The sequence below is a fragment of the Aulonocara sp. 'chitande type north' Nkhata Bay genome, linkage group LG5 (assembly GCF_057382095.1).
Source record: "Aulonocara sp. 'chitande type north' Nkhata Bay isolate Kocher_YH1m ecotype deep benthic linkage group LG5, A_spYH_male_GT1.1, whole genome shotgun sequence".
In the NCBI taxonomy this organism is placed as follows: Eukaryota; Metazoa; Chordata; class Actinopteri; order Cichliformes; family Cichlidae; genus Aulonocara; species Aulonocara sp. 'chitande type north' Nkhata Bay.
The window spans coordinates 17,428,458-17,451,129 of record NC_141348.1 but is presented as its reverse complement, the minus strand read 5'-3'; the positions used below and the strand labels follow the sequence as shown (position 1 = coordinate 17,451,129).

At 38.6% G+C, this 22,672-nt stretch overlaps 1 protein-coding gene across 4 annotated transcripts in view; it reads left to right on the top strand.

The window, feature by feature from the left end:
• slc2a9l2 (solute carrier family 2 member 9, like 2) overlaps positions 1 to 22,414 on the top strand; it is a 108,413-nt gene extending 85,999 nt beyond the window's left edge. For all 4 annotated transcript variants that reach the window (XM_086291715.1, XM_086291716.1, XM_086291717.1 and 1 more), the window contains exons 12-13: positions 6,056 to 6,183; positions 22,005 to 22,414. In XM_086291715.1, the coding sequence (XP_086147841.1) occupies positions 6,056 to 6,183; positions 22,005 to 22,247 (371 nt within the window). In that variant the 3' untranslated portion in view covers positions 22,248 to 22,414. The remainder of the gene's footprint in view (positions 1 to 6,055; positions 6,184 to 22,004) is intronic.
• The last annotated feature ends 258 nt before the right edge of the window (positions 22,415 to 22,672 follow it).

Sequence of the window (22,672 nt, the reverse complement as noted above, 5' to 3'; positions counted from 1 at the left end):
TAACCATCTCATAAACAATAATGCTGATTATGCTTTTGTAAATGAAACAAAACTATATGTATGAAAAATGAAAACTCCAGCATTGGCATAAAACACTGATTGATAAATATTTAAGTTGATTTAAAACAAAAAGATCTGTCACAACTAATTGTGGGTGAGAGAGAAAGAAACCCACTTGCCTCTAGTGAGGCCTTCTTGTATTTGTTTTACTCTGCAGCTCTGTCTGCCTGAGGCACAACAGATCAAGGGTCTGGCACTAGTAGCGCGTAACCAGTCCACTGACATCGCAGCAGGTCAAGCTGAAACAGAAGTAGGGCTGAACGATATATCGCATTTGCGATAATATCGCGACATGATCAAGTGCAATTTTCTAACCGCAAAGGCTGCGATTATACTCTGGACATGTCCAAATTCATGGGCTGCATCCTCCTGAGGCCGCATTTGTAGACCGATTACGTCACAGCGACGCGCCGAAGGCTGTCCAAATTACTACCATATCCCAGAATTCATAGCGCGGCCCAGCCAAACTCCAGTTTCCAGCAATGGCGGCCGCTACTAAGTTTTAAAATTACTCATACTAATCTTTCTGGGTCACAAAATAAACTTTTAACATATTTTCAGGCGAGAAAGTAGTTGTGTAAACATCAAATATCTGCTCGGTTTATCAAGATATCCCATATTTGCAAAAGTGCTTCGACGTTTTCAGAGGCGTCTGCTACCCACCAGCTCGACAGCTAGCCGGGAGCTCGAGGGTTACTGATGCGGCCGAGAACGGCACAACTCCCGGCACATCATTTTCAGATCACCGCGGAGTTTCGCTGCTCGGGTTAAACGTAATATATAAGTCACTTAGACAACCTAAAAATGTTATTGTTGGGCTTTTTTCAGTGTTTTGTTTGTTCGTGAGTAAATCGGTTTGGCTGAGATTAAAGTTATTAGATTAGATAAAATAAAACTTTATTAATCCCCCGGGTGGGTTCCTCCTTGGTTTTCACACAGCTGACTAAACGTCAAACAGAAAACTTATTAAACAGAAGTATGAGACAGTCGAGAATTTACACCAGTGTCTGGTTATATTTTAGATAGCAAGAAGCAGACGGCCGAGTTTATTAAACTCCACCGAGACAGCGGTGACGCTAATCAGAAGGCTAGACCGTCCAATTTCACGCCTTTAAACTTTAAAGGCGTGTTTGTGTGTGTGTTTATACAATTGCTATTATGTTTGCACTTTATGTGTAATGTTACTGACTGCAGAGATCAGTAAGATGTGTGTATTTTTTATTTATTAGTTTTATTTATTTAATATTATTTTTTAATTGAATGACTGTCTAGTAGTTCACAGATGTCGAAAAACTGAGTGTGGTAAAGCCACTGATTTTTTTTATGTATATTTCTGCAATCTGCACATTGTACTGACTTTCATTTTAATGTTTACACCAGGGTTCCTTGTCAGCACTTTATGCTCAGATGTTTGTAAGCTAAAAATAAACTATTGTGTATGTTCAAATATACTGTTGTGATTGAAGAAGTTAAATAAAAATGTCAGTCATCAATTCATGCATCACCTCATGTCATCATAACAGAGGTCTGTCTTCCAGGAAAGAACAGTTTAAAATTAATGTAATATAGTATTGGCCATACTATATGATGTATTGCTTGTCTTTGTTTAATAATACAGAAGACAAAGACCTTAAAAAATAATCGCATATCGCATCGCAATCGCAATATTGGGGCAAAAAATCGCAATTAGATTATTTTCCATAATCGTTCAGCCCTAAACAGAAGGACAGTGCAACAGTTCCTGTCACAAATCCAACCCATTTTTTGGTCTGATCTGCTCTGTGATGTTATATCATTCAGGCCTGATTTAATTCATGTTTTTTAATTAAACCTTTTGTTTTCTGTCACAAATGATCTCTTAATTATTAAATAGCTTTAATTGCATTCTGTCATACTAGCAGATAAATGCTAATTATTTAATAATACACTTAAACACGCCATCCATTAGTAAGCAAGTGAATAGCAAAGCTACAGCATTGGTTCTGAGATTTGTATTTGGATGTATATCTTTTGAAATTTCTTCTTCCATTTGTATGGTTTTGATGTACGCTACAATAAACACTGGAACAATGCACATGTCATATTTTTGCATGAACACGAACGTGTCAGAATGCTGTAATGTATGCATGCATTGCCCACCAGCTGCGAGTCCCTCAGTGTGAACGTGTTGTAATCCACACAATTGTATGTTTTAATGCAGAAAACATTTGCCAGTATAATTTTGATAAATGCAATTCCCTCTAGCAGGAATCTCCCCCCGTACATTTTCTTTTTTCAATTTTATCATGTATATACGCGGTTGGATATTAATCGTTAACATAAATAGGCCATACAGTAAAAATGTGTCCGCACAGGTCATAAAGACGGATGTTTCCAGAGAAAAGGGCTTTGACATTTAGGTAAAACTAGCACATAGATGGTAGCATGCCGTCTCCTCCACAAACTTATGCTGCTGGCCGTATAACATGAATAGCCCAATTAAATGGCTGTCCTTGGCAAATCCTCAACCACTTAATTAACTGAAGTTAAATTGTAAGGCATTGCCAACATTTTTAAGCTTAAATTGCTCTAAATATCACTTTGCTTTTCATCCATTTTTTTAATAGTTGTAAACACACCGAACCCTAGCCTCTTATACAACTTATACATATATACACATTCTCTCTGCATTGTGTGTCTGCACATTTGTTCTGTCCCGTGTGGTGCTGTCCTGCTACTGTGATTAGTTTTGTGTTACATTTATATCAGAGTTGCAATCCTGGGGAGGAATCATGCACAAAATGCCTAATATGTCTGAAATTTATCAGTAAATGTGATTCGTGTTTGCAAACTTTAAAACTAAGGCTTCGAATGTGAATGCAAATTAGTTATGTGACTTAGTGAATTCATATTCATGCACAGCTGCTCACTGTCTTCTTTCTGCTACTGTAACATTAGGCTCTGATACACAAAGCCAAAGCTGGGGGGGGGGGGGTTCATTGCTGCAGAAAACCAGGTGAGACAGAAAGACAGAACTGTGACTGGTATGCATCTCAGACTGTCATACCCCTAATTAATCGACATTAAAACTGCTTGGTGTCAAGTTTAGACTTTGGGAAGAGGAAGAGATCATTTCTCAATCAGAGTAAGGCTTTATAAATAACTGGTTTTCTGTGTTAGCATTATAAAGAAAACTATCACAGTAAGTGAATTTTTCAAATAACGCACCTGATGTGAAGCTGATTATCTTCTCTACTACCTGCTGCTGCTGTTTGTTTTGTTTTGTTCAAGAATCTGAGGCTGTAATGTGCTCACACAGAGCCAGTCCTTTATCCCTGTGGTAGGTAGGTAGGTCAGCTCTGTTCTTGCATGAACACATGCAATCACTTTTAATCAGCTGGTCACATTTGTTAAAAAGCATCTTTTTCCATCAATGGGATAGTTTATTACTACAAGCAATTAAATGTAAGAGGATGCTAAGGGCTAATGGAAGCCATTCCTCCCTTTATTCACCACACGCCGAAAATGCTCATGTGGCTTGTAGCTCATTAACTGTCGCCTCAGAAGCAATTATGTGACAACAAAAAACCTGCTGTGAGGATTAAATGCAAAAGCCACTGGTCTGAAAGATTTTTATCTTAGCCGATGTTTTTGTTGGATATTTCAACCACATTTACAATGCACAAGGCAATAGCAGTGATATCTTAAATCATACCAGACAAGTAACAATGCAGATATAAACTCATCCATGTGTGCATGTCTTTGTTTAGAATCAGTGTGGGAGAAACTGTGAGATGTGTGAGGTTATAGGGAGCCACGTTCGAAGCTGCCTGCGAACACCAATCGACAGCATGCTTTGGTTTACACAGAACACCATCTATACCCTCACATCAGTATTCTGCAGGCTGGAGCTGATTCCAAATTAGGCATAACTTATAATAATAGTGTCTACATTGTGAAAATAAACAATGACCCTGCGTGTGATTCTCTTCCATCACTTGACCATGCACAGCAATGTTGAAAGGCATTTTGTTTTCAGTCATTTACATTCAAGCAAAACATGCTGCATGCGCCCTTAATCATGCTTTTTTTCAATCTACTGCACATGCTATACGCCCACTGCAACAAATTGTTGGTACTCTTGGCTTCTCTGCCAACATAATCTACCCAAGACTCAGCGCTCCAAGAGATGGTTGCCTTTTACTGTTTCTTTGGTTTGTATAAGAATGCCCGAAGGTTTTCTCTTTTAGCCATTTTCAACTGTGGCACTGTGTTTACATCCATAATTGAGGGGCCAAAAGAATTTAGCAAATCCATCTTCATGTGTTTTGTGTGCTTAAGAAAATATTCTAACTGCATGCTGTGTTGTTGTGTCATTTATTGATAAGACAACAGGGAAGCAACTTTTATTTCACTTCAACAAAAGTTTGGTCTGGACCTTAATACCAGGATTTATGCCTATATGCATGTATTGTTGGAATAGAAACTGTAGAGGATTCCCATTAAATAATTTCAGAACTTGTGGTGTTTGTGTTAATGATTCCAATAATCAATGCTGGAGAAAACTAAACTGCGTATTAACAATACCACATTATTGAATCACAGTCAGGATTTATTTTCTGTGATGAAGGAAACAAGATTAACTTAAGAGCTGTGATACCAACGTCCTTAGGAGATGATATGATATTACTCCAGAGTGAGCTGATGCACTTTCTTGATGTGAGCTCCACAGAGAAGTTTTCAGGACTGATCATAAAAAACTTCAATTTTACCAGAATTGAAATGGGAGGAAATTTGAGGACATCCATATTTTTTTACAGACAATGAAGCATCCCCTGATGTAGGGGAGGCTGTTCAGGTTGTTAGGCTTGACAAAAAAAGTACAGCTGTGTATCATCAGCATATAAATGGTAAGAAATGGCTTTGAAGCTCAACCAGGGTAACATTAGTAAAGAGAACAGAAATGGGCCAATGACTGAGCCTTGACTGACTCCACATAAGACAGGTGCGGATAAGGACTGAAGTATCTGTCAGATAATTGTGATGAAAACTATTTGAGAGCTGTGGCAGTGATGCCAACCTAATTCTGTAATCTGTTAGTAAGAATGACATGATCAGTGGTGTCAAAGACAGCAGATGAGTCTAGTAGGACCAAAGTGGAATAGTCACCTTTATCTTTAGTGTTGTATTTTTTAGTAATTTTAGGTTATGGTCATGTTTTAGTGGTGCTGTTTGATCAGTAACCAGATTGGAATTAATCAAAGATGTTTCCCTCAGCCAGCTGAAGGAAGTGATGAGCAACAATTTTCTCAAAGATGTTTGAAATAAATGGCTGTTTGGAAATGGGTCTGTAATTCTTTAAAGCAGTGGAGTCTGAGGAGGGAAGAAACTGGTTGTTTTAAAGTAATCTGGATCACAGCGAGATGAAAGGGATTTGTTTGTGATAGAGAGGTGCCAGGGATTTATGACAGGTAAAACCTCTTTAACCCTTTAAAGCCAAATGTATCATATTTTTAAATGACCTTTTGTGAGTTTTTGAGACTTCCACATCATCGGCGTGTCGTGGAACTCATAAATAAAACTCAGACAACAGAAATTTTTCACAAACCTTAGACGATATAGCAAAGATAGAAAACTGAGTATGATGAATGAGTCAGTTGATAGGGTTGAACCTTGGATTGTGCTTATTATTGTTACTCAAGACAACAAGACATATTTTTTATGAGTTGGTGTAAGAATAATGGCTTTCATTAGGCGACAGTTAACAGATATGTCAAGCGTAAAAGCCAGATCCTGTGTGGGGCTGGTAACACATTGCCCTAAATGAATAATTTAGCAATGTTAAGAAATTCTGTTGCAGTACAGTTAGAGGGATTATTAATATCTAACTTAAAGTCACCTGGCACATTTTTTTTGTCAATTGTAACAAATATAGAGCAGATTGGAGAATTTTTAAAAAAAATAATAAAATTAATCAATCAATAAATCATTAAGCATCTGTCTTTTTCTCTGTCAGGTGGCATCCCCTTTATCCTGACCGGGGAACTGTTTGAACAGTCTTATCGACCTGCTGCCTTCATGATCGCTGGCACAGTAAACTGGCTATCTAACTTTGCCGTGGGCCTCCTTTTTCCATTTATTCAAGTAAGTGGCATTATTTATGTATACTCTCAGGCTACCACAATATCTGTTTTTAATTACACGGTTATCATGACAAAAATAACACACAGTATACTTATAAAACGTATAAAATGTAATCTTTTCTGCCAAATGGGGTTAGAGAAAACTGGCAAGTGAGGAAAGCTAGCTTCTGTAAAGTGTGAACGTCTCACTCATATCCACAATCATCTGTCAATCAAGTTTCTTAACTGCTTATCCAGTTCTCAGCTGTTACTGGACCGCGTACACCCTCGACAGGTCACCTCTGTGGAGCAATCGTATCCACACACTGGGGTACTGGCCACTGGATGTAAAAGATGAGTGTAGACACCATGACACCAGTCGTTGGTTAGTTTAGATCCATATCAAATATGGACTGAGTATTTTAACTACCATCTCATAGGGTAATGACTTGTTAGTCACAAGGAAGGCCCACACTAAATGCATTTTATCATTCTTTTTAGCATTAATGTGGACCAATTTTTTTATACATAGTTTACCAGTGGCTTAATTTTTTAATATCAAAGCTATGTCCATCTTTTAAATACAGGGAGTGCAGAATTATTAGGCAAGTTGTATTTTTGAGGAATAATTTTATTATTGAACAACAACCATGTTCTCAATGAACCCAAAAAACTCATTAATATCAAAGCTGAATGTTTTTGGAAGTAGTTTTTAGTTTGTTTTTAGTTTTAGCTATTTTAGGGGGATATCTGTGTGTGCAGGTGACTATTACTGTGCATAATTATTAGGCAACTTAACAAAAAACAAATATATACCCATTTCAATTATTTCTTTTCAGAAGCTTTGCAATTTTGAGACTGCTGCATCCCTCTGCAAGATATCTCACTATTTCTGACTTTTCTGAGCCTGTCAAGTCCTTCTTTTGACCCATTTTGCCAAAGGAAAGGAAGTTGCCTAATAATTATGCACACCTGATATAGGGTGTTGATGTCATTAGACCACACCCCTTCTCATTACAGAGATGCACATCACCTAATATGCTTAATTGGTAGTAGGCTTTCAAGCCTATACAGCTTGGAGTAAGACAACATGCATGAAGAGGATGATGTGGACAAAATACTCATTTGCCTAATAATTCTGCACTCCCTGTATGTGGATATGTGTATCATTCCCATGATATCATCATTATTAAATATCAATGTTGTAACACTCCTTAATGTTCACACTGCATTTTAGTTATGGTATGATTTTGCAGCTTACTCACTCAGGTTTACAACATCAGGAGCATATATTGAATTTACAATAAAAAAATATATTACAAAAGAAGCCAAAGCTGTAGTGTTATTAACCAAACAATGCATGATTTTTAACCTAATGAAGAAAATGTTCTTGAAAATCATGCTTGTACGCCTGAATGTATTTAAAAATGATGATAGGAAGATGAACTCGCTTCGACTGGCGCTCCGACGCACACCACTTAACTTTTATAAGGTAGTTTTCTTCAAGGCACTTGGATTGAGCACAGAAGACTTTAAACTTAATCCTGACCTTTATGTAAAGCGCAGATATGAAAACTGATCCTGCTTCATTTACTACAAGCCTCGCCTGGCACAGCCCTGAGGAAAAGCAGTTAAGCCATGCAGGGCATACTCTACAGGAATTATGAATTGGGGTTTTATTTCCCTGGTTAGTGTGATAATATTGTGAGCTTTAACTCCGTACCAGCAAAATATTGGCAGTAAAAGTTACTGTTAAGGGGCACTTAACCCACTTTACAGATTAGATATTTTCATGAGAATCACTACTTTTGAAAACTGTTTTATAATGTCCCGTCTAGCTTGTAAGCTATTTTCCAAAATTAAGAACTTACCATCAGTGATATCAAAGAGGTTTTAGTTTAGAATTGAATTTTTAAACAAAAATCCTGCAAACTAGAGGTGGTAGTACTGAAAGTTTTTGTACAGATCTGACACTAAGTAAATACAAGGCTGATATTGCCAATACCAATACTGATCATTTTAAGGCAGTGTATGTGAGGAAGAGTAGCGTATCATGGTTTATGAGATGAATCATTATTAATTTGTTAATTCTGAATACATTTTATTAAGCACTAAATCACTGTGATTTTTAATTTTTGGAATAATTACCAGCAAAACAGTCAAAGGAGCTTGCAAAGAAAAGCGTCTGGACTTCTTTAAGTTGCTTGAAGACGTTTCACCTCTCATCCGAGAAGCTTCTTCAGTTCTAAGGTCAAATGGTGGAGAGTGTGGACATAGATGTCTATGTGGACATCTATGTCCACTGTGAGCGACCATCTTTGAACAGAGGCGGGGTTTACGACACCAACTCTCTGCCATCTATAATCCAGTTTTGAGATCCCTTCCCAGACGCCTTAACGCCCACTCACATCCTGGGCCATCTGACCTCAGGAATTCGCATGATAAGGTGGGGCCAGGTTTCACAATGAACTCACCCGAAACTCTGGCTGATTGTGACCCACACCCAGTTTCACACCTTGGCTCAGGTGATTAGAGGATCATCAGGGGGTCCTTTTGTCCCTCTGTGGGGGGTTACTCCCACTAGGTTTATATCTGGGACTCTCCACCATTTGACCTTAGAACTGAAGAAGCTTCTCGGATGAGAGGTGAAACGTCTTCAAGCAACTTAAAGAAGTCCAGACGCTTTTCTTTGCAAGCTCCTTTGACTACGATGACCTGGATGACTGAGAACCTTCACAGACATACCAGCAAAACACACCTTTTATAGCCTTTCGTGTATTTTGAAACTGGGTCTTTCTGCTTCTGTTGTTTTAAATGTGCTACAGACTTTAAATAAATCAAAAATTAACACGATTCATTAGGGAACAAAGTGAACTTGGAGGGTAGAAACAAGTTATCGATCCTGTCATGCTATTATCAATCCAATACCAATACCGGCAGTTGGTATCAATACTATCGATACTTGGATTGATCTATAGTTTAAAAGAAAAGGGCATTTTCATTTCAGGAGTTGGGGATCTTTAATTAAAGATTCAGTTGTATTTTGGAACATGTTGGTATATGTTTGCAGTGTATTTGGAGCTTAACAGCAGTAAAGATTAAAAGTTTGTACAGCCTTCATGAGCTGTGCAGTAATGCTAAAATTTAATCTTACGTGTTTCAGAGATGTTGTGATGTCTGATGTTGTTCATCCATTTAGTCAAAATGTCTTCGAATGTCCAGCAACACTGCGCCTTAACGCATCCTGCATTGATATGTATCCTGCTGTACCGCTGATGCGCCGGTTTCACTGTTTGGACATTTCTTAACAAGGTGTAACAGTGTGAGACGTGACAGCAATGCTGAATGCATAGACACAGAAACAGATTTACATTCAACGCTGCATAAGAGCTCGTGTAGTTTGGTGCCAACAGAAAAGGATTTTTATTTGAACAAGGTGGCGGTTCAGGTGTATTTTCTCCTAACCAGCACACAGCCGATACTCGTTACTTTAGCCTTTTAAAAAGAGCTGCTACAAATAGACAAGGATAGACAGAGCACCCAAAAGTACTGTGCAGAGGTTAATATAGAGAGCAGGCTGAGAGTTTTGCTTTAAATGCACATGATTTCTCAAAAAACTGCAAAAAAAAGATCCTTGAATGTTGTTTGTTAGAAATGAAATTTGGGGTGACATAATAAAAAATATACAGGAGTTGAGGACAGAAGAGCCTATCAGTGTGTAAAACTGGAATGTTTTCTCAAAAGACACCAGGTCCTCTTTCATCTCCTGAAACCCAACCGGTTGCTCCAGGCAACTGTTCGTCGCTGCCTCCTCTCATCGTAACTCTTTTTGTTGCATCCCTGTGTTTTTGTTTGTTTGTTTTTCTATTTTTTTTTTCATTGTTTTACTGCAGCATGTTTTACTGCAACTGTTTGGAGAAAAAAATTTGGTCTTTTTGTGCCACAATTTAGGTTGCATTAAAAATTAATAATTTGAGCTACCACAACAACCACATCTTTTCACTCAGACGCACAGAAACATCGCATTCATACACACATCAGATTTATGCCAGATAAATTAAACTGCATGTTTTTAGTGATGGATGACATTTCTACCACCCAAGTCGATGTGTGAGCTTTTTATTTGTATTTTTTGCTTTTTTAAGATCGAGGCTGATGTGGTTGGATCCTTTAATGTTAATGGTGTTTACAGCTATAACAGACATAGACACTGGGCTGCAAAATGTGGACATCTGACTTCCTCTGGAGTTTTAACTATTGTGCCTATGCAGTGCTGGTGGTATTTCTTTCAGCAGCTCTCATACTCTGAGCCATTTTATGTGTATGTGTGTGTCTCTTACAAACATTTGGTTGCCTTTGTCTTTAGCCATCAGCCAGCTCACTATACTGCAGATCCTATGGGACTAAAATTGACCTTTAGGTATTGTAAATGTGTTGGGCCTTTGGATTTGCCCTCATTTCCTGAGAACCAACTGCCTTATCTGAAGCAATTTCTAGTTTATCCGTTGCAGCCTTATAGTCTTATCACTTAGTGGATTTCAGCTCATTGAAATTAGTTCTTTAACTTTTTATAAAGATAAAACCAGCCTGTATTACTTTAAAGTCAACCTGACTATCCTGATAGACAATCCAGAGAGATTAGATACTTCAGGAAATCTGCTCCCAGTGTGAGAAGTCAAATGTCTTGAATTGACTTCCCTTTTAACAAGGCCTGTGATGTAGCATATGCCTGGGTTGGATAGAATCTGTGGCCCATGGGGATAGTTACTCTTGTGCAGCTACATTCATAGCAGTTATCTCCTGTAAAGCAGCGAGTGAGTCACTGACAAGAAATAAGGCTAGACTTGGTAATATGAGGCCATGATCACAAAGAGGAAAGCAAGCACGCTGGACAGAGAAATCAATTTATATTCCTCATGAGAAGAAAATGGAGATCAGCGAAGCACCATCAGATCTATTAATGTCCAAAGATTGAATAAACTCATCATTATGAACATTAAAAGAGTCTTAGCTTGCAAACACAACCCAGACAGCCCTGGGACAAGCTGGTGGACTCAGATGGTTAGCACTTTTCTGATTCTGGACGGATGTCTTCAACAACTGCACATTCTTGCAGTGTATGCTTTCTCAAAGACAAGATCAGCACTGGGCATTCAGAGAATCACTGAAGCAGTGCAGCAGAAAGCAGGGATGTGGGAACGGGATCGTTTTTGATTGCTCTCCAAGAAGAACAACGCACCAGAACAAAAGAAAAACTGATATGAAATAATTTGGCTGTTATTACAGCTATTTCAAATATGTTACACTTCAAACAGCAGACGTCAAGGATGGGCACTTTGAATGGTTTCCATCATGGTGGGGGAAGACTGGCAGCATTTTGATGCGTCTGTTTAGAGGGCTAACCATTCTGAACGAGGGTGTTAAATTCCTCCATGCGACTGGACTACATGTATAACCTCCTGTGCAGCTTGAGTGGCTGCAGTTTTCCCCAACAGGAGCTGGACCAGTGCCAACACAATTATAAACTGTACTGCCACTCTGGGTGTAGTAGGGGGAAATCAGGCTGATAACACAGACAATTCACTGCAGGTGTTCCAGCGGCAGTTTTCTGCCACACAGAATGGCCTGCACATGTAGTATCTCTGCCAAGCCCCCCCCCCCCAAAAAAAAAAGCCTGAGGATTTTAGAGGCCTTTTTACTGGATAGGAGGTTTATGGCTCCTGGAGTTCAAGACATATGGAGCTCCGTACTATTGTACACACTGTGTGCATGCTTATTTTTCCCATTATTGGGAAAATGAAATTTATAGAATAAGCTATGAAGCAATAGAGTCACTGGGAATATTTTTTTACTCACATATGTGCAGTGATGAACATGAAACAAAACAAACAGAAAAATCAAAAACCTGTTTTTAAGCTTAAAATATGAATCTGGATTAAACACTTTCACTGTGGAACCATAACATGCTCATTTTTTCATTTTCTTTTTTAATATTTATACTTTTTTACTAATTTAATACTTTTTATTACTACTTTTTTATTATTCTCTTTTTTCCTGCTGCATTTTAACTGCATTTTTAAATACCTGTACAGGGGACGGCCCAAGGTTATTAATTCTTTATTTCTAGACCTTTAGTACTCTTCCAGTTACAAAAAAAAACCCCATTATTATCTTGGAGGGTGTTCTGTCCCATATCAGACTTTCTTTTAACAACGCCGGCACATATATGTTCATTAAATGCTGTTGCACGAGGTGTTTTTAGCGAGCTGCTGCTGTGACAAAAGCAAAACTCTCATCTGGGACACAGAGGTGGGAGTCCCCCTACAGGAACATTATCTGAAGACACAGACTTTGATTTTCAGTTGCGTTCTGTAAAGGCAGTGGTGACACAGTTACTTACAGTGAAGCTCACATGTAATTTTAACACTATAACACTGAATTCAGAGGTGCAGAAGGAAAGCTGGGAAAGGCTGGAACTGTAAAGAAGAACAAAAGAGTTTATAGTTTCAGCGAGTAAAGTTGTTGGGACTGTTGACCCCGCCTGTCTGAAAAAGCATGTTAAAATCTGATGCTCTGGCGCAGCTGGCTTGCAGACACTGGAGGAAACCCTGGAGTTTTACTGGGGAAATCACAGCCTGTGTGTGTATTATAAATGAACCATCGCTGTTTCTTTCTTCTCATCCCTCTGTCTTTGATATTTTGTAGCAGCCATTAATATCTTGACAGGCAACCTTAATGAGTACATTCTGTATAATAACTGTCCAACTTGGCTGGCTGCGGTGTCCTTTGAAGGTACATTAAAGGTCATTCATTGATTTATTTTCTCTTGATACTGCATGAAAACAATTCTTTTATATTCTTTCATTTTGTTTTGTTTTAAGGTGGACCAACTTCTTTGTAAAGACAAGCAGTATTCCTTTAAGACGGTGGGTGGGGGATCTAGCGTTTTAGAGTGAAAAAAGGGACTTTTACTGAAGTGTGAGGGTTTTTTTAAATCAAACATTGCAAAAATGGGAATCCTGATGAAAAGGCGATGAATGCGGGTTATCTACCTTTAAAAATGAACCACTCGGTGAATCATTGCTATATGCGCTGAATCTGACAATTTGTGGCTGCCTCAACCTATCGTATACATCTGCTTATGATCTGAATGCAGGCTAGCATAAAAGATACTGAACTGAAAAGAGGATAAATCAGTCTGACATAGTTCTATCGAAGCAATGTGGTTCCTCATTCCACAGACTGAATACTTGTTTGCCAGCCTCATGCGTCACACAGTATATGTCTCCTCCTGTTTTCCCTCTGCTGTTAGTGCTCATCTTCCAAGGATTTTATAACTAAAGGATTAAAATTAAGCTCATTTGCTATTCCTTTGGCCTCTTTCACATTTTAAACAATTATAACTATATCAGTCTCTTTGTGTCCTTCACTGCTGCTATTTTTCATTTCAATCTCATGTTAGCGCACAAAAAATGAAGTCGTTTAGTGGTTAAAACATTCTTCTCATTTCAGCCAGTGAAGCTTTCGAGTCATCCACAGTTCATTGCTTTAATTTTGTCCAAGTGTCTCAGTATTAATTGTGTCTCAGTACTCTGTACTGCACCAGTGAAGACAAGTTTGTTTACAGCATTGCAAGCAAAGGTGTTCTTCAGTTTGACATTTCCATTTCTGGTTAGAATTCATAACAACCTGCTGTTTTCCAAGTGCACGATCCCTTTAAAAATTTATATCGAGCTGTTTTATTCTTTGAGTACTTAAGTAGTTTTTGCTGTATCACTCCCAATGATCTGTTAAGTGAGTTGTATCTGGTAATTCCTACTGACAGAATATGATTTTAATTAAAGCATCTATTGCTGATCTCTCTGGATCTGTCTGTACAGCTTGCGTCAGTCTTCTATTTTTCAAACTTTACACAACATACAGCAGTCTGTTGTTCATGACAGATGATTTTTTTCCTATATCAGCATTTACCTATTTCAAGGTACAATGTCTATAATAAAAACAGCATTTTTCACAAATGGAGTGCACTCCATGATTCAATAGCATGTAAAATCATCTTCGGCAGGAAAACTAGAAGTATTCATTTCTTGAAAACGGTTGGTCATCTTTAGAATACTTTGGTATACACAGGATTTCATGTCTGACTCGATGATTGCAAGGTGCCCTGCTCCTGTGGCTGTAAAACAAGCCCAAATCATCACCTCTCTACCAGTGTACTTAAACATGGTGCTGTTCATTATGGCCCAACATCTCCCCTCTGGTCTCATCTCTCTGAAGGACATTGTTCCATTTGTTCAGATGCACCTTTCCAAAGCTAAGCCCTGCTGCCATGTTCTTTTTAGAGAGAGACTTTCTCTTTGCAATCCTTCCAAACAAGCCATCCTTGTTGAACCTCTGTCTAATTATTCTCTGATAAACTTTAACATTTAACATGCTCAATGAGGTCTGTAGAGTCTGAGATGTAGCTCTTGGGTTTTTTTGCTTGTTTGTTTCTCTGAGCACTCTAAGCTTGGGGTGACTTTTCTGTCCATACACGGGAAACTCATTGCTCTGTTTTAAAATAAACCTGTATGCTCCGGGCAAGCAAACTACACAAACCTTTGTGTTTATATAGGTGCAATAGGTGCATCAAATGCTGGCTGCTCCTTATGCTCTTTATTCCTATTGAAGCATTAACGGCATACTTAGTTTTTTATAGGACTGCATAGAGTCCTGTGAAAGCTTTCTTTATCACATAACCTAACATATACCACATTAGATTGGGTGCTTGGCATTCCTGACACTCACAGCAGTGATTATCGCACTTAAGAAGACTTCTTTATTGGCAACCTGTTTGCTTTATAGATTCAGTGAGTTTTTGTATCTATTCAGCAAGTTGTCTCTGGTGACAAATCTACTGAGCTTTGGGCAAACATTCACCAGTGCTGCTTCACAACTGCGAGGCTTGCTCTGCAGCTGCAGACACACCTCATTCTCTCCACCTGAGTTAAAAACCAACAGAGCTCTTAAATGGGCTTAGAAGTGTGACGTGTTGCTCTTTTGGTTTCTTACTCAGATGGAGGTTTTGCGTTGCGTTTGTCTTGAAGTTATTAAGTTATCTTAATCAAAAAGAGAGAGGCAAAATCATCTTCTCAGGCATTTCGAAACAGCTTTCAGTGTGGCTGCCACTTTTAGATTGCACTCTGGCAACTTGAATTGTGTGCTTTCTAATTAGAGCATTATTAAAATTGTTAAACTATTACTGTGGACAGTGATAGCAATTTCTAGCTACTCCACAGTAGGAAAACTTTGTTGCTAAAGACACCATACCATCATTATCTGGCTCGTTAGGAAAACGGCATTATCTATATAACACATCGTTACAGAGATATTTTTAAAAATGACATTTCAACTGAAAGTGTGACCTTTATATTTCTTACATGGCATATTTGAGTTTTTAACTTTGCTTTTCTTACATTACCTAATATAAAGTGCTAGTGTCTGATTATATCTGCCCTGTGTGCAGAGGACATGGTTCTGCCTTTTTTTTTAGACAGAACTTTGCCCTTGGTTATAATGACCCACTTGTCCCTCATTAGATCCTAATGGCATTTGACATTTCAATCTTTGTGAGATAAAAAAATAAAATCTAAATATGTACGCTGATGTTCCTGCACCCTTAAACAAACTTGTTCATTGTATTCTTGCTTGTCTTCGCTGATTTCTAATGAATTAGTTAAATAGATTCATCTGTGAATGAATACATTGTACCGTAAAGCCAGAGTTTTCAGTTAATAAATCATTCATAATTACATAAATTATTTTATTTCCAGTTAACCTGGAGGATTTTTTTTAATAGAAAGGGCTATTTTCTATCTGATGCGGCTGATTTAAAAAAGTGAATTAATGCAGAAAAACATTGAATTTAATACTTTAAAGCTCTGAGCAGCAGGGTAGTTAATACGGATGCATCTACACAGGTGCATGACTCTGCAAAGTAAATACATTTTGAATAATTGTGTTTGAGTGCCTGGACTACAAATACGATTAACTATTCAGTGCATGTGAATTTATAGCTAAAGCTGGGTGTGATGATGTTTTAATTACACAGAGTTACATAAAGAAGCCTGTGACGTGTCATTTCATGATTCCTTTGCCCGTCTTATCTTAAACATTCCTTCTGGGATTTCACGTGCATCTTTGTTCTTGTGTTTTTTCTCAAGCACTCCTTTGCTCCTTGAAATATCGGGCATCCAATGATCATCATAAGAGTGCAGGAACTCAGGAATGAATCTGACCTCCAGTTGATCCAGTTGGGTGCGTGATATTTAGCCTTTAGCACTCATCAGGAGTTTTGTGAACAGGAATCAGTTGTACAGTGTATTCACAGACTGATGAAGATGAGCACAGATGATATTATCAGTGGATTTTTCAGGGATAAGATTTTGATAAGTTCTGAAAACAGGAGCAGGGCTTTGAAAATTAATGAATACACTGGAAATGCAAATGAATTCGGTTTACGGTACACGGGTGTGTGTGACTTCACAGGGGGATTTCTCTTTTTCTTTTGTCTCTTTGATTTTTATTCATCCATAAATGTAGATCTTGGTTACAGTTTCTACATTCTAGCAGCCCTATGTGACGTATGCGACAGAAAATGCTACAGCACCATGAATTATATTCTATGGTTTTGACATGGACGAGATAAATGATAAGTGGCTTGACAAAACGACTTGTCAATCAGAAGTGGTTTTAGCCTAGAGAGCAGATGTTGAGCATATGTGTTTGCCATGAAAACAGTGACTCAGAACCTGATTGTAATTACAACTAAACAGAGTTTCACCTTTTTAGCAGAAACAATATGTTCTTCCCTCCGCCTCTGCAACTTTCCCACAAAGCGAGGTTCTCTGACCGTAGCTTTAAGGGCACATTCATTGTGAGAAAGAAAAAGTTCGACAAAAGTCATCGTAGAAGTTTGAGATCAGAGTGAAAGTTTGCTTGAGGCACGGTGGACATTTTAGTGACGCCGTTTTGACCTTCCGTCAAATGTTTTCTGCCTGTTCGCTCAGTAGCCCCCCCAGATAAATCTAATTTTGTCCTTTCAGTCAGCTGTACCGGAGTGTCATGTGTTGGAGGCAAAGAGTGAACGAAGAACTAAAATAGCTGAAAAGGGCGTAACAAACACTTAGATGGTGTTTTCTTAGAGGTGGAAGTTGTTCTTGTATGATCTGTCTTTTCCTTTTCATTTAGTCTTGCTGAATTTAAGAAAAAAAAAAATTAAAGCCCAAACATCTCAAAACTCCATTGGGCGATGCGTTCCTGCACTTCCACTCTCACACCGACTGTGTGATGCATGAGCTCCCACAGGAATAACAGATGTGTTCTCAAAGTGTAATTAATTTTGGAGATGTTAAAATGTTTGCAAAGTCACTATTTCATAGCTATACAGTCAGGCCCATAAGCACTAGGAAAATGACACAATGTTTGTGGTTTTACCTCGGTACACCACCACAGAAGAGTTTAAATCTAACGATCAAGATCTGGCTATGGCGCTAGGAGAGAAGCGGTTACCAGAGTGTTACGCCAAAGTATAACTCTGGAAAACTCGTCAGAGCTCCATTCTCCAGATACTTCTCTCTGAAACACAAAGTTTGGTGGGGGAACTCATCTGTAAAGATATTTCAGTCTCGAATGAAGTGTGACTAAAAAACAAAAATGCCATCCACATCTTCACATTGGCAGTGTGACAAAAAACTACATTTGTTTTCCTTTGTGTCATGTTACCGATCACAATATAACTAGGTAAGCAACACCCACTGCTAAGAATAGGAAGCTTGCATTGTGGAAGTTATTTACAGAAATGTGCTGAACCCTGCCGGTTTCAGCATGTCAGGTACCCTGTATATGTAATGAAACACCTATACTCTCCTGTGCTAGAGCTACACCAGACTATGAATCCTTAAATGAAGAGTTGTCAGTAGATGTACAGGAGCCTGAACACCTCACCATTGTGTCTGCACTGTCACTTCATTCTTGTAAAAAATAAGGATTGGAGAAATAAAGGATGATATATTGCACTTCTACCTGTCATGTACCACTGACCAGTAGGAAGACAGGACAAAGAGGTATGATGTCATGATAAACAGGTGGTTTTTTTGGGTTTTTTTTGGTATTTTGATGGCTGAACAATGAGATTGCTGGTAATTTATGTCAGGAAATGGAAGGTCAAGTAGATATAGAGCTGAATAGGTAATTAAACAGATAATAAAGGTATACAATAAGAGTGTGTCACAGGAGAAAGTCCTAGAGCAGAGCAAGAGATAAGGCTGACCTGGCAGGGAAGATTTGGACACGTGTGAGAAACAGAAAGCAACAGAAGGTTATTTTTAGCCAGCCAATTCCACAAATATTGCAGAGTTACTCGTTGCTTTTGTTGGTTGGGTTTTGCTAGCCCCACGAACTCCCAGGCACATGCCTGGCATCCAGATCCCAGCAGTGACTGACTGGTTTCTGACATGCACCTGAAACCAGCTCTGACCCCTTTCCAGACAACACACCGTTTAACTGTCACAACCCATCTTTCCATGGCAGGCCACTGCTGAGGTGTCAGTTAGTGCTCTGCAGAGCTAGGTTTTCAAATGGGGTTATAAAAATATAGCAGTTAAAATCTTGTAATATGAAATATTATCAATTATTAGCACTTTTTAATTCCGTACATGGATATCTAAAAGGACAGCAGCACCTGAACACAGATATGCAAAATGCTCCCAGGCCTATGGTGCAGGAAAGGAACACATTAAGTAGCAATTATACCAATTAACACTCCCGAAAACTCCACCAAGGCTATTTCCTGATCAATGAAAACTATACAGTAGTGCAGTTAAGATAAGTGAGATATCTTAACTCGATGTGTACCGCCATCTTGGATTTGTCTATATTCAAGACAAATTGGAGGTTCATCGCAGAGCTAACACCGACAACCACACACTATCATCATTTTGAATCATCAGTTCTCCAAATCAATTCACCTTTAGCTAATTTGGAAAACCATACAGGCACAGGAATAATACGCAAACTCCACACGAAAAGGCTCCAGCCATCCTGTATGTGTTCATTTGAGATACTGTTGACAGCCTCATTTGAAGTTTTAACAGAGATTTTTTGTTTAACTGGCTCTTTTCTTTCTTTCTTTTTTTAATATAAATTTAACAGATCTAATGCGTGCTTTCACCTCATAAAGCCTGAACCATGAAATAATTGCCAGAAAAGTCTAACTGGAGGATTTATGGAACCTTTTGAAAAATTAAGAGGAAAGAAATTAAATATCAATTTGCATATTAGTTTTAATTTGTATCCTTTTTGCTACAACGAGCATTTATGTGTATTTATTGCTCACAGTAGCACCACGTGTCTAATTGTGTACATCAGGTTTTTCTGAAAAAACAAATAAACATGATGTAAAGGTCTCACAAACTCATGCACCAAGCAGGATGCACTACAGGGTTACAGGACCTTCTTTCTGCTGCAATTGGAGTCTAAAGCATTCCCTAAGAATTGCAAGAGCAAGAGCTTCTCTGTCATGGAAACTGATGCCATGAAGCTCCCAGCGCACACTTTGTGTGCTGATGCTAATAACGGTGGAGGTTTGGAACTCTGCAGTTATTGACTCAGGCAAGCTTTTCACAAACTATGCACGCTGCTCTATAACTCTAGTCAGCCAGTACAAACAAACAGTATAACGTCAATTTCTGCCACAGTGAATTTTATGAAAAGAAGAAACTTTCACTTGCCATTTTTTTAACCCTTACCAAAGCTGGTGAAGTCATCGTATGGAGAAATGCTAAGATAGCAGGAGCTCTAGTTCCAATGCGATGCTTCACACCAATATAAATGTATATATAAGTATAAAATGGGGCAATAACAACAAGCTCTATTTGTGCATGAGATCTGTAAAACCTAATGACCCATCACATTCAATCACATCCATTCATACGCTATGAGTTTTGAATGACTTTGTGTTTGTCTTATTAATGCAGCTGTGATCCATAAACATGATGCTTAATGGGTATTGTTGTTTTTTTGTCTTGTATGCTCATATTGTAACAACAATGATATAGCCAAGGATTAGCCACAACACTCAACTGTAGAGTCGGGCATCAGGACTTTGGCAGCAGATCCATTGGGTCCTATGGGTTGTCACAGAAGCTTGATCATATTGGAATCTGGAGAGTCTGAAGACAACGTCAAAAGATCCACATCAATGCCAGGACTCCTGGTTTCCCAACAGAACACTGCATTGTAACAAGATGATCAATGTTATTCTCTCCCAGGGGTTTTAATGTTGTGGCTGATCAGTGTAATCCATAAATCAGTCCAGTGTGGACATTTCAAATCTTGTATACATTTCCATCTCCTCGTTGTGCCTCCCACAGGCAACACAATCTATGAAAGCCCACAGCCATGCAAATATCCCCCTTTTAACACCGGCAAACCCCTACCCCCAGCAATGACTCATTGTTGCACCAGAAACCAGTGACTGACAGTATATGTCCAAGCATGGACACTCATTTGACCAGATTAGATTTACAGTACGTCTGCAGTGCATTTTAGAGCATTCACCTCGCCTTTTCTGTTTGCACATTATTCAGCCAACATTCATTTAAGCATGAAAAAAGTGTGTCTGTTTGTGTGTGTGTGTGTACAGCAATTGGGTCTTTGTGTTCATGCCTTACTGTCTGCGTGTGCATCACACTGAACCCAGCTGAGCCACCACAGCAGATCAAAGGCTTATCCCAGTGTCAAAATCAGGACTGTCTCATCCTTGTCAATCCACGGGCTTGCAAAAATTCAATTAATGACAAATGGAGTGAACGCATAAATATCCTGTTTGTAAGATGACTCATCTACCCTGACAACTGAGAGAGAAAGGCAGTTCTTTCTGAAGAACTTGCTAACTTTGCAGATGAGTGTTACGTCACAGAGGCAGCATGGAAACTGGGTCAGGCCCTTTGCACGATGCTCTGAGGTTTTTTTTATTTTTTATGGCGCTATTATGAAATACTCTCAACAGAGGAAAACAGTGTCAGAGACTAACAGCAGTGGTGATATAACCAACTGAAATCAAAGTGGTAAGTAGTTCTTTACTGAGGTCGTGGTTGTTTGGACACTGCATTTCTAATACCTGGTACATAGTTCTGCATTTGCAGTCTGCCTCCTCATAAGCGAGGGATTATAGTTGGTAACATACTGGTCAGGGTCAGCCAAGTTTCTCTGCCCTACACCCAACCTTTCTCTCTCAGACTCTTTCTCTGTCTTTCTCTCTTACTCACATACGCACACGCACAAAACCCTCTCTCCACATCTAAATCTCCCTCTGGGTAATCAGTCAGTGTGTATTTTTAAATCTGTCACTAATCTCTATTATTGGCATAACCCACAGGACAAGGTTACCTTTCATACTTTTGGTACTTGAACACACGACTACATGCAAGTATATACAAGAAGAGTAATGTTCAGTTTATATGCTTGTAGGATTCTTTTGAGCGGAAAATCATGGGAATGTTATGCTGTCCTCATCAATGACACACATTTGACAAAACAGATGACAAAACAGATGCCACAGATGATGTCTCTGCAGAGATGGACTGAAAAATGTCACGATCCAGCTGTGTGGAGGTGGACACGCCAGTAATCATTTAATTGTTTAAAATTCTGCTGTAAAATTTTTGTTTTTTAATAAACTTTACTAGATGTCATCTGATTGAAGAATGATGAACTGAGGGTAAGGATGTTGAAAACAGCACAGTGTATGCACAAATCTGATATGTCTCATGTTTCTTGTCTGTATGTTTTCTGTTTGCACAGGAGACGCTGCAGTCCTTTTCCTTCCTTGTGTTTGTGGCAGTCTGCATTCTGGGATCCATATACCTCTATGTCGTCCTCCCGGAAACCAAAAATAAAACCTTTATGGACATCAGCCAGAGCTTTGCCAAGATTAATAAAATGCCCATCCCCTCGCCTGGTCAGGAAATGGAGCTGGTTCTGTCTATTAACTCTGACACGAATGGAAAAGCCCAAGATGCCACTAAGATGCAAACGTCCTTGTAAATGAAGGAATGAAGCACAGTCATAATCGAGAAGCCATGTTAAATGTGTGAAAATATGTCTTGTTTTTACATATTTACTGAGCATAAAAAATGAAGTAAAGTCAATGCTTTTTTTCAATGTTTTTTTCATATGACTGCAATTTTTTTTAGATAAAGCAATGAAGCAAGTATTTGTCTGTGTCTCTCAATAAGATGAAACAAATCGTTCCTATTCTGTTCTGAGGCTCTTCAGCAGTCACAAAAATGACTGTGGTTTGGGGCTTACATTAGATGTTGATTCCACTGATTGCTTTTACAGTTCTGTCTAATATTAGAGTGCATACAGAGTTTTGTTTCGGTCTGCTAGTCACTGTTTTTTTCACTTTAAGTCTCTACCAATGTCTCTGAAAAAATGTATTTTGCTTTGCCAAAACGTCCACAAAAAAC